This window comes from Glycine soja, chromosome 18 (assembly GCF_004193775.1).
Source record: "Glycine soja cultivar W05 chromosome 18, ASM419377v2, whole genome shotgun sequence".
Classification (NCBI taxonomy): Eukaryota; Viridiplantae; Streptophyta; class Magnoliopsida; order Fabales; family Fabaceae; genus Glycine; species Glycine soja.
The window spans coordinates 53895986-53909050 of record NC_041019.1 but is presented as its reverse complement, the minus strand read 5'-3'; the positions used below and the strand labels follow the sequence as shown (position 1 = coordinate 53909050).

At 33.7% G+C, this 13065-nt stretch overlaps 1 protein-coding gene and 1 pseudogene across 1 annotated transcript; one reads left to right on the top strand and one right to left on the bottom strand.

Annotated features, from left to right (window-relative positions):
• Positions 1 to 316: 316 nt before the first annotated feature.
• LOC114396727 lies at positions 317 to 5208 on the bottom strand (annotated as a pseudogene).
• Positions 5209 to 5428: 220 nt separating this feature from the next.
• On the top strand, positions 5429 to 10017 carry LOC114396726 (V-type proton ATPase subunit d2). The gene is made up of 10 exons (XM_028358856.1): positions 5429 to 5775; positions 6895 to 7015; positions 7341 to 7448; positions 7537 to 7639; positions 8056 to 8136; positions 8245 to 8330; positions 8419 to 8478; positions 8600 to 8648; positions 9228 to 9362; positions 9582 to 10017. The coding sequence occupies exons 1-10, from the start codon at positions 5595 to 5597 to the stop codon at positions 9711 to 9713; spliced, it is 1056 nt and encodes a 351-aa protein (XP_028214657.1). The 5' UTR covers positions 5429 to 5594; the 3' UTR covers positions 9714 to 10017.
• The last annotated feature ends 3048 nt before the right edge of the window (positions 10018 to 13065 follow it).

Sequence of the window (13065 nt, the reverse complement as noted above, 5' to 3'; positions counted from 1 at the left end):
TGTTTTTAGCTTGATTCGAAGTAAGCCAATAAGGTTTGTTATAGTGGCAAAGAAGTCACATTTTAGGAAGAAGATTGCAGTTCAATACCAAGTTGAAATGGAACCTTCAACATCAACAGAACACCAAAAAATCATAAAGACTTGGGCTGATGGCAATTGAGCTACAAATTTGATCGCAATGAACATGCTTTTACTAGTAAGAGAGAGCAAATACTTCACAATTATTCACATTATTTCACCTTAAGACCAGAAGGAGGAAAATCAAAATTGAATGCTTAAGTTAATATGGTATAATAGGGATTTAAGGCAAAGATACACTCTTATAACTACATCAACCCTGTCTTATTGATATAAGTTTGATAGCAAATGAACCATTCTTTTACTACTAATAGAGAACAAATACTTCAAAATTATTCACAATATTTCACCTTAACATCACAAGGAGGAAAATCAAAATTGAAAGATTGAGTGCGAATATGGTATAAAAGCATTTGAGGCAAAGATACAACTCTTATAACTGCATCAACCCTGTCTTATTGATATAAGTATACAACTCATATATATAGGTAGAGCTATTAGAGTTGAGAGATCCTTGTGAGTCAACCCGTCGTTTCAAATCATCATCCACTCACTGCTGTAACAAATTCTAACAAAATAATTTGGAAAAAAAAATGTAACAGCCATGTCAAACAACCATTCTGGATAAACCAAGAAGAAAAAACCAACCATTAAATATATTTTAAAAAGTACAAAGTGTTACCTATTCACAGATTTGTTACCCAGCAAGGCAGCAGAATGTGCAAGATTTTGTATCTTATCGAAATCATGTTGTGCAATTGCATCTTTATCAAATATCGCATCTGACAAAACAACTGCCGATGCTCCTCGCAAAATGTATTCCCCAATTGAATCTACAAGCAATTAGACATAAAGTCATTCACATTGGATAGTTATGCCAATGACATTAACTTAATCTACTAATTAAAATGCATACTTATGTGTATTGGACATATATGGATGAAGGCAATGAGGTTAGTATTATACATATTTATCAAAAGCTGAAATAGAAAAATTCTTCTAAAAGTTTGTTCCATAAGCTGCTCTAACAGTTTGTCAAAAGGTGTTTTTGCAAAAAAATATTATATAGTGCATAACTAAATAGGATATTGATGTTTTTTTTTACATGCATTAACTTAACAAGAAACTCCACCACCATTAGTAAGTTTTAAACTATAAGGTTGGCAAAAGAAAAAGATGAAGAATGAAGGTTTCCAAACAGCAATCCTTGACAACAACAAAAAAAAAACAGCTGCTTCTAGCAAATAAATCAAATCAATACTGAGAATGAGAAATAATACTGGCATCCCTATTAGAAAAATATTTGAGGATGAGACATGAAAAAGGTCAGGATTTTCATGCTGGTAATGATATATCTAACATAGTAATCCTGAACCTTTTATATCTTGTTCCTATATTTATGTTCTGACATGGTTTAAGCATAAAAAAATGTTCCGACATGGTTTATAACAACATTTGATTATTGTAAGATGACTACATGAGGGGATTTTGAATATTTACCCATATCTCTATAGTATTCTCCTATTGTGTTATAGATGGTGCCCTTTGGGCTTAATATCACTCACTACATAACCCAATAGGAAAACTGCAAAACTACCTATTTTTATTCCTTGAGAAGCAACCATAGAAACATGAGGAAAGGCCTTCTTCAGTGCTGATATGTACTGAAATCCTCCAAGTCTGGATAAATCTGATAAATCTATCACAAGGTAAAAGCTAAGTATAAGAAATTCTTTAAAAATATAAAATGCACTTGACACTAGTCTATGAATGTGGTCTTTAAGTGAATCTTGACCAAAGGAGAAAGGCAGCTAAAGGTTGGTAGAATATGAATAACTCAAGGCATTCGTTATTAGAATTATGATAAGATAGAAAACCATGCCAAGCACTAAAACTCTCTAAGAACCCAAACTTAGTAGAAGCACAAAATAAATACATGTATAAGTGAACAGTAATTTAACCTCAGTTGGAATCTTTATAATTATAAAAATGAAAAATAAATTGAACATGGGACAGCTCTAATGTAAAGATTAAAGAATCCTTCTGATCCTTTTTTCCAACACCTGTTGATTATCTTTTCACAGGCTAAATATTAATTTCACAAGTTTGATTCTATTTTTGTTCTCTCTCTTTGTTCATTTTATTTCTACCCTTTGCTAGCCATTGCATTAATATAATATTTAGAATTATCTATCTATAATTTGAGAAGCAACTCATGAGACAAGCTTAAAAAATGAAAAATAGTTTTGTTTAAAGAAGAAATAAGTTGCCTACTGACTGGTATTTATATGCATGCAATCTAGGAGGTATTGTTCCAAATGAACCAGATATTAACAATGGAAAATTGAAGAAATGGGGAAATGGCTGGCCAAAAAATCCAACTCTACACTCATCCCTGCATAAAGGGATGCATATCTATCAAGTGAATGTTTTCTGCCCATATTTCAACACTCTTCAACACAGTAAACATTAAAGAAAATGCAAAGCCCCACCTTGACAATTTTAGCACCTTCATCCCATGTTGACAATATCTGCATTGCATACAATGATCATTAAGAACCTAAAATATATATCAATGGTACAACAACGAATCATGAGATCTGTAAGAGACTTGAACCTAAAAGTCGACTCTTACTTCAGTTGGAGTCATTGTGCCAGGAATATATAAAATTTCACCACTCTGAACATAATCCATTACCATTATGTCCTGATAAGCAACAAACAATTTTAAAGAAAAAAGCACACTGGTTAGACATCCTAGTATGCCCACAAATAGTGAGCCTCCCAATGAAATTTGACAGTTGATAATCTCCCAAGATAATTCAAACAAGAATAATAATAGGGTAAAGAAGAAAAACAAAATAATAATAATAAACATAAACATTGAAATTTGAAATTTAGCACAAGCTGAGCAGTTATTTATGTATGTATATATACAAAAAAGTTAATTACAAACCTTAACTGTTGCAGGACTCATTAGAAATTTGGCTCCAGCATTAATTGCACTTTTTGCATCCTCAATCCTTAGAACAGTTCCAACCTAAGGGCAATATCTGTTCAGTTCAGACAACCGTGGAAGAGAAATGTGATTTCATGAATATAATATCGTATATGATAAAGTCTTGATCATCAACAAGTTAAAGCAATCATAAAAATGCAATAGGATACCTTTACAAGTTAGTAATATCCAGCGAAGCAGAAACTAAAAAAGAAATCTACCATCTTATAAAAATTCTTTGTGTGCGATTTCAAGAGAAATTAATTTATTACAATGTTCTAGACAAGTCTAATTAAATCAGAAGAAGTTAGATACTTTGAGTAAATTTTGGGGATATTACTTAGAATTTAGAAGAAGTGTTGGAAGCTAGGTTGAACATTCCACTTAATTGATGATGTCACTTATCCACATGCACAACACATTCAACACTAGAACAATGTCAAATGCGTCAACTTTATATCTGTCCCAAAATTTCTACAAGACATTGTGGTTTTGTTAGAAATAATCCTCAGAACAAATCATTATTCTCTGTGTAATAGCTAGGTAAAATTAAGAGAGAAGAAAAAAATCCAAAGGTGAGGATTAGCAGTTCTTGATGATGATCGTCATTTACATGTCAATATAAATATGTCCATTAGGTAAAGATGCTATACACACACAATCTTAAAATTCAATGAACTAAGAGAATGCAATGAGAATGACATGTTCTCCAAACCATGTGACTGGATACAAGTGGTTAATATGCTGAAGTTAGCTTGAATTGTTAGGATACTACTTGAGTTCGATCCTTGGCGGAAACAATTCTTGGTAAGATTTTACTTACCTCTTGGTCTATCTCTAGATTAGTTAGGGGTCATTTCCCCTGATTAACCGAAGAGTTAAGACAATAAAATGACATGTTCTCCAGATTCATAAATATTTGGCGGGTTCACATTGTATACACCTTAAAAAGAACATTGATACCATGTGAGAAACTAGATAGAAACTTAAAAGATGAAAGCATATCCCTAGGGCCATTGTAGGATGCTCCTTCACCAGCTGCTGTAGAACCAGCACAGATCGACCAGAAGCATATGAATTCAAAATCTAAGAACAAGACAAGCGAGGGAGTAGAAAAATTTAGGTAAACAACCTCAAACACACCTGGGGTCAACACCACAATCTCCAACTACATGTAAAAAGAAAATAGATGATGAGAAAACACACCATCAACATATATACCGGTGTACATCATATCTTTTCAAATGTCATAAGGCTTAGTAACTCTTCCTCTATATGGCCCAAAAGCATTTAAACTAATTAACTAGTAGGACCAATTTAAAAATTAGACAAAACAGGTCATATAAAATGTCCTCTGACTCTAAGTATATATATAAAGTAAATTGATAACTCAAAATAAAAAAGAAAGCTAGCATGAATTGATAACTTAAAATGTTCTCTGAGTATACTCACAACTGAAATGCCACCTGCTATTGCAGCTTTTGCAGCTTCCATGGCCACTTCTGCACTATATGTAGATGAAAAATAAAAAAGTAAGCCAGCATAAACAGACTGCAAAAAATAGTGTTGACTAAGGTTGTGTCTTGTGAGAATTAGCCTCGTACTAGCATATTAAAAATTGAATTCAGTCTTTAAGAACATCAGAAAATGAGAAAAGAAAACTTATCCCAGCTCAGAAAAAAAAAAGGCAACAAAAAGGTAAGAATAGAAATAGACTTCACATCCTCTATATTCAATAACATAAACTTCACAACAAACACAAAATCTTTGGACTGAGTAATCCTCTTTCAATTGTGGCATTTCATCGTTCTACTAGGCCACTGTTATTATTTTCAAGCGCTTCAAAAAAAATAAGAAGAAAAAGAGAAACAGAGAAGAAAGAGGGACCTGTTAGCTCTTAGGCATGCTGTGGCACCAGAATTGTTGATTTGGCACTGCAGATGCTGTAAGGTGAGGGGTTCTGCATGAAAACCTCACATGCATGCGCATAGAAGAAGAAGAAGAAAGCCATTGGCACAGGGATAAGGTTGCAGTTGCAGTGCCCATTGTATTTTGATTAAAGGTTATTTTTTAAAAATATTAACATTTAATTTAAAAATTGAAATGAAAAAGCAAATTAATAGAGCTAAGGGGTTAAAAAGATCGTATATAAATAAATATAAAATTATGATAGTTTAAAATAGCTGAGATTTTATATAAAAAAGACAGAAAAAGAAACATACAATCATAGATACACTCGTAATTTTTCACAATCTATTTTTTCCACGATAGTAAAGCTCTGAAACACACTGCTGAAACCATTAATTAATTAATTAATTAAACAAATAGAAAAAGAGAGAAAAAAATAACAGATAATAGAATTTCCATTGCTCATTTATCATTATTATTTCATTCATCTTCGTGCAGAAATTTCCCGAAGGAGGAAGAGGTTCTGATCTTCTTTGTTTTGTTTTGTCTGGTTCCCTTTCTTCCTTCAACCAATTTTGAGATCCGAAACCGGCATCAGATCCGATTCGAAATGTACGGATTCGAAGCTCTCACCTTCAACATCCATGGCGGCTTCCTCGAGGCCATCGTCCGCGGCCACCGCGCCGGCCTCCTCACCACCGCCGATTACAACAACCTCTGCCAATGCGAAACCCTCGACGACATCAAGATGCACCTCTCCGCCACCGAGTACGGTCCTTACCTCCAAAACGGTGCGTTTCTTCCATCCATCATTACCATTCACAATTTATCATTATCATGATTCATTGCAATTAATTATTAATTGATAATTTTAGTTTACCATTGGACTGTATTGTTTTTATTTTTGAAGATCCTTTTTTTTTGTCATGTGTGGATTTGAAGTGTAAACATTTTCCGCAAATTTTTCGAAAGGAGATGTAATGTAGTATAATCGAATCGAGTACTTGGGAGATTCATAAAAGCATGTGATCTAGGTTTTTAGTTTAGTTTTTTTTTTTCTTTTTTTTTTAAGGAGTGTTACTTCATGATCCTATTCATATTTGGAACTTCAGCAGCATCATCTTGTTTGTTTAACATTTATTAATTATTTTATTATCAGACTTTTTATTTTTAAAGATGAAAAGCAGGATCCTTTGGTGGTGTTGTTAGCTGCTAGTGATTATTGTGTTTCCATTAAGTTTGAGACTTGAGATAACATCTCTGTTTTTCCTTAAAGTGAATGCTTATATGAAATCGCAATAATTGTTCGACATATATGTGGATTTTAAGTGGAAATGCGGTAAGAAACACTGCTCAAATTTTTCAGAAGGGGATCTTATGTAGTGTAACCAAATCAAGTACTCGGGGCATTCATAATAGCATGCGATCTAGGTTTCTCGTTTAATTTTTTAATGAGTGTGATTTCACGATTCTATTGAATTGGTATAACTTTGGTGTGATCTTCCAATGGGGTTGGGTTTAGAAGAAGGGGCTAATCCCCACAACATGGGAAACTGAGGTTTGAATTCCTGTTCAGAGAGGTGTCACTTTTAGTGGCCAATAATGCTTCAAATAGGATTGTCTCTTCCAAAGGATGATACTTGTGGGAAACAAAGAAAAAGTGTTGTGTTATCTTGTTTATTTCCATGTTATATCTGTCTGAATGTTAACTATTATTGAAAGTGAACTGTTGTTTGTTAGTCTGGGTTTTGTTTAACTCTGTCTGTTGAATTGAATTTGATTGAAGGTTTACAAGAATTTCTGTTGCTTTTGTATTAGTACAATTAGTACAATGGTGTTTACTCGTTGACAAGATCTAATTAAGATTATTGGTCTATGCTGATGGCTGATGAGTAAGTTACCTATTGCAGAGCCTTCTCCGTTGCATACCACCACGATTGTGGAGAAGTGTACTCTTAAGCTGGTTGATGATTACAAGAACATGCTATGCCAAGCCACAGAACCGTTGTCAACCTTTTTAGAGTATATCACGTATGCAATCTTGACTTTTCTGTTTGGTCTCTTTTTGTATTTACTGTCAATGTCATCTTTATATTGAGGATATTATTTAGGTTGAGCTAGAGGAGACTAAAATTTTAAACAATAAAGTAGTCATAGGTGCTGTAACTGTATGCAACTCAGTCTATAAACGGGCATTGGCTCTGACTCCTCATGTAAAAGTTGAATTCAAATCAGAATTTGCTCTGGCTGATGAGTCTTGTGCAGCCTTTTACTTTGATCTGAATTTACTGTTATTGTGGGCATTCTACAAAAAAGTGATGCTCAAACCGATATACTTTATGTTTTCTTCCTGCAGATATGGTCACATGATAGACAATGTTGTTTTGATTGTTACTGGCACCTTGCATGAGAGAGATGTTCAAGAATTATTAGAAAAGTGCCATCCACTCGGCATGTTTGACAGGTATAGTAAATTCTATTCAGTTTTCAATACATTGACTGTAAGCAGATGGACTTTTAATTTTCTTCCTCTTTCTGTGGGTTCTCTGCAGTATTGCTACTCTGGCTGTTGCTCAGAATATGCGGGAGCTTTACAGGCTGGTTCTTGTTGACACTCCTCTGGCTCCATATTTCTCTGAGTGCATTACATCAGAGGTAAATCATTTTTCCAATTTATTTTATTTAATTTAATTAGTCTGTTTGATATCTTGTTAAAGGATTTTAGTACTATAGCAGAAACTGCAAATAATTTATATCTGAATCCTCTAATGTATGTCCAAGAGATAGATTGTGATAATAAGAATTTCAAAGAATTTGTGATACAAAATCATCGAGAAATTAATGGCAACTAGGTCTTGGTTCCCTAATGAAGACAACTTTCCCGCTTTTTCTGGGTTATATGTAGGATGGAATATTGGCATCTATGCTTTGTTGCTTTATATTTTATGTAACTTTATATGTTTCTGTGGGACTTGTTTATTTGTTAGATATATATATGCTCATGATACTTGTCTGAAATTTGGACTTCTGATTATCTGATTTTGTTGCTGGTATATTCTTTATGTCTCTAGGACTTGGATGATATGAACATTGAAATAATGAGGAACACTCTTTACAAGGCATACCTTGAAGACTTCTACAGATTTTGTCAGGTGAAGGGTCCGAGGCTCTTTGTTGTCTGCTAGATATATGTACTCTCTTGTTGCACTTTTGTTTTCTTCTCCCCTGATTTTCTTCAATTTTATGTTATTCCTAAACAGAAACTTGGTGGTGCCACAGCTGAGATAATGTCTGACCTTCTAGCTTTTGAGGCTGATAGAAGGGCTGTGAATATTACCATAAATAGGTATATTTAAAGAAAAAATATTTTGTGTTGCCTTTTTGTTTATCTGGGTACTTGCATAACTGGCATCCATGGTTTTCACTTTGTGCAGCATTGGTACTGAGCTTACCAGAGATGACCGTAGAAAATTATACTCTAATTTTGGTTTGCTGTAAGCTCTTAACCTTCAGCTAGATATTTATATTTTCTTTATTTTTTTTTAGAGAAATGTTTGTATACTGCTTTGGCATGATTCTTTTGGTAATGACTAATGACTGTCTTATTTTAAACAGATACCCATATGGTCATGAGGAACTTGCTGTCTGTGAGGACATTGATCAGGTATGTATGGTTGACATTTAAGTCATGCGACGTTTTAGGTTGTTAAATTGGTAGATATAAGGTGTTTTGCTTCATTCAATTAGTATGTTTCTTAGGCCATGCTAGATTATGTTTCGTAGGGTAGTTGATTTATGTTTATTAATAGCCAAGTTAGTGAAATGTACTGCTAGTTTTGAAATTGGTTGTTTTTACCAATTTTATGATTTTTTTTGTCTTTGGTTTAAACATTGTTGTATGACTTAAGCTACATTAGCACGTTGGGAAATTGTCCCATGAGTCTGTGATGGATACTTGCAGATGTTTTCTGAGGCATCACTTTCAAGCTTTCCATTTTTTAGCACCTTCTATTATTGTGGTGTATATGATTTAATTGATTTTTATTGCATTTGTAACTTGCAATTGCCTACTTGGTTTTGGCTACCAATTTCTGGAGGGTCTTGTGTAGTTGAGTGGTTCTTTATCTTTTTTTGTTGGAATCTGTCCCGAAATTGATATGTTAGTAGTGTCTACATATTTTTGGTTGATTTCTTTTAATAATGGTTTTTGGGTCCTAACTTTCTTATCTGGTTGCTCATGTAGGTTCGTGCTGTCATGGAAAAATATCCCCCCTATCAATCTATTTTTGCTAAGCTATCATATGGAGAGAGCCAGATGCTTGACAAGGCATTCTATGAGGAGGAGGTGAAAAGGCTTTGCTTGGCATTTGAGCAACAGGTTTATCTTTCAGTTCCGAGTATCATAATTTTTGCCTCATGTAGTGAATTAGTTAAATATTTGAATGTTTGCTGGATCTTTCTTTACTGACTGATGGAAACAAAATTGGAAGTCATTGTGCTGGAAGGAAGTTGATTGGCTTAAATGTATTTGTTTTATTCTTGTACAAGTCACTTCTTATATTCATTAGTAAGACACTCTATTTTATCGTTATTGCAGTTTCATTATGCTGTGTTCTTCGCATATATGAGGTTAAGGGAACAGGAGATCAGGAACTTAATGTGGATTTCAGAATGTGTTGCTCAGAATCAGAAGTCCAGAGTTCATGACAGTGTTGTCTTCATATTTTAGTCGGATTGCTCGTTATAGTTTGTGTGTTCGTTGGGACAATTTGTATACTTTCTGCACTCTCCATCTGAGTTGTCGATTGGTAGACACTAGACAGCCACCGTTCAGAAGATTGAGATAAAAATAATTAATCTTATGCTGATAAGATCTTTTGTAATATGGAAGGAAGATTTTTTTAGTCAAATTTGATTGAAATATGTTCAGTTTTAAAGATGTTAGATTCAATTTGTATGTTGTGACTTTTACAGTAAATATTTATATGTAATAAAGTTGCTAGCTGGATTTACATATCGACCCGGCTTAATCTCTTTTGTTTCTTCTCCAACTTGGCTCAAGATTATATTTATATTTATTTTTTTATATGTTTTCGCTTTTTATTTTTTTTAAACCTATTTATTTAGTTTAAAAGAGGGGAGATACCATGATGCCATAGTGACCTCCAAACTTGTGAACTGAATTTTGCCAATATAAAAATACTTTGTGGACTTTGTGCTCCCTTTTACTTAATATTTCTCTCTCTTCCCCTGTTTCCAAGTTATCACCTGCCATTGACTTTGTGCCCTTTTTTTCCCGCCAACGAGTCACTCATCACTCTGTCTGGTTTCCATCACACCAGGCTCAGCAATAGAAAACTAAAAACGGTAGTTTGATATTATTTAATTATTCTTTTACATGGTTAATTTAGTTGTGATATTTTACTTATCATGTAATATAAGATATTTGAGTTTTTTTTACAGGGCTTCAAAATTTATTTGTGTCTAACATTTAAGTTGAGTTGTAGTCATTCTACTCTTTTATAATCATTGTTATGCTTTTATCTCTAATTAATCATAGTAACTCTTATAATTCTCATTAACTCGGGCACTAATTAAACTGAGTACTGATGCCTATTTTGAGGACTAAATTGATATATTACTCCGTAATATGCATGCTTGAGATATACTAATACAGGAGCAGGAATAAAAATGAAGGACAGATCACTATCGCAGAGCCTAATGTAAAAGACAAGTTGATATTAACTGTAGATAAATCAGAAACGTGAATTTAACTGGAAAATTATTGAAGAAATGCGAGGATCATGCAGGGTCACCATTTGCTCCACCTTCAATCTCTGATGATGATCAAGAGTTTGGAATTTTTGGTAAATTTGACTGGAAAATTGTTCTGATCGGGTATGGGGGTGGACTTATTGTGGGAGTAGCATTGGGAAGGAATTTCGGTCAAGAAGTACTTGAATGGCTTATAAGGCTCATTTGAGTTGAGTCAGAGATAGGGAAGAAGTATTTAATTGTGTGGACTATGTTTCCCTTTGTTCATTGTTATTTCCTCTTTTATATTTTGTAGCATGAATGTTTTATGTTTAATTTTCAGATGGTGTCATATATTGAAATAAATTGATCTTGATTCTTTCCCGTACTGTGGGAGAATCTATATCCTACCTATCATGCAATGTTTGTAAATACCTTAGGGGATTAATCCTTGATTTTTGGTTGGAAATACTTTATTCACACAAAAAAAAATCCAAACAAGATCAAACACTATTCTTAACAATGAATACTTCTTACTTTGATAGGAAAAAGAAAATCAGAATCCATGTCTACCATGCATGCAAGAAAGCTTAAATGAGAAACTTATAACTAATTAAACTAACTTGTAACTATTTTTTTTTTTCGTACCCCATTGCCCAGAGACTCTTCGCTATGCGAAGGTATGGGGAGGGATATTGTACGCAACCTTACCCTTGCATATGCAAAGAGGCTGTTTCCGGATTCGAATCCATGACCAACAAGTCACCAAGGCACAACTTTACCGCTGCACCAGGACTCGTCCTCTAACTTGTAACTAATTAAACTAACTAAACTACCTTGATCAATTGAAAGCTTAAATGAGAAACTTATAACTAACTAAACTAACTTGTAACTAATTAAACTAACTTGATCAATCTGAATTAACCATGATGAAACTATATTTATGGTCATACAATTGGGACCAGTATATATCAGAACTCCAACCCAGATTTCACAAAATTTCACTTCCACCGCACTGAGCACGTTGTTCTTGGGACGTGAGAGCTCAGAGTGAAGAACGACCATTGAAACATTGTCATGACGACGAAGAATCTCTTTCTCCCTATCGAATTGATAGGGCTGATTCTGCTGAGATTGCCGGTGAGATATGTTATTCGTTTCAAGTGTGTCTGTAAGTCATGACTTTCTCTGATTTCAGATTCCAAATTTTGCATTTCCCATTTTGACCTAGCTGCGGCCTCACCACCCTTTCCTCGACTCCTTCTCAAATCAAGTGAATTCTCCGTTCATTCCGTTGATACGGATTTGGATACAGTGCGTTTGAGTCTCCCCTCCATCACCCTCACCACGTCCCGATTACGTATCTACAGACTGCTTTGTATACAGAGAGTTTACTACCACCCCCAGTGTCATTGGTGGTGGGAGATGACCAAGAAAAATCAGAGTATGCATTAATCTCCAATCCTTTTCTCCATTATATTCCTGTTCATACTGCATTATAAGAAATGAAACATTATATGCAGAATGAGTGGTATGTGAAAAATCATGCCTTCACCTATTTTTTTAACTCCCAGTCCTTGCACATAATACTTCTTTATATTTTTTAAATTAAATAAAACATGACATTGCATGAAAAGAAGAGGTTTGGTGGTACTTGATTCAATTTACCTAGCTAATAATACTTCTTTTTATTTTATTTTAAATTATATAGTACATTAGATTACATGGAAAGATGAGGTTTGATGGTGGTGGATTCAATTCACCTTGCTAATAATACTTTTTTTTATATTTTTTAAAATTAAATGGTTCATGAGATTGCATGGAAAGAGGAGGTTTGGTGGTGGTGGATTCAATTTACGTTGCTAATAATACTTCTTTTTATATCATTTAAATTAAAAGATGCATGAGATTGCATGGATAGATGGGGTCTGGTGGTGGTGGATTGAATTTACTTTGCTTTGACAAAATATTTGGTGTCTGGCGTACTCAAAAGCCGGTCATCAAAGGTCATTTGAGTGGAAAATTATACAAGAGAAATGACTATTGTTTAGAGCAAAATAATTAGGATTTTTTTTAAAAGTTTGGAATAATATAATTAAGAATTTTTACAAGCTGATTTTATCATATCACCATTTTACTGCTAAAATCTTAGAGAATGTCACATTAATATTCTAACATTTACAATAAGCTCATGTTTCTTGAAGGCCAAGAATTATGCAAGAGTGTAGATTATTTCTTGATGTCACTTTCCTATAAAAGGTGAAACTGCTAGTAGAAAGCATAACACTTGGAAGAGAATATCATATTTTTGATATTAAACTATATTG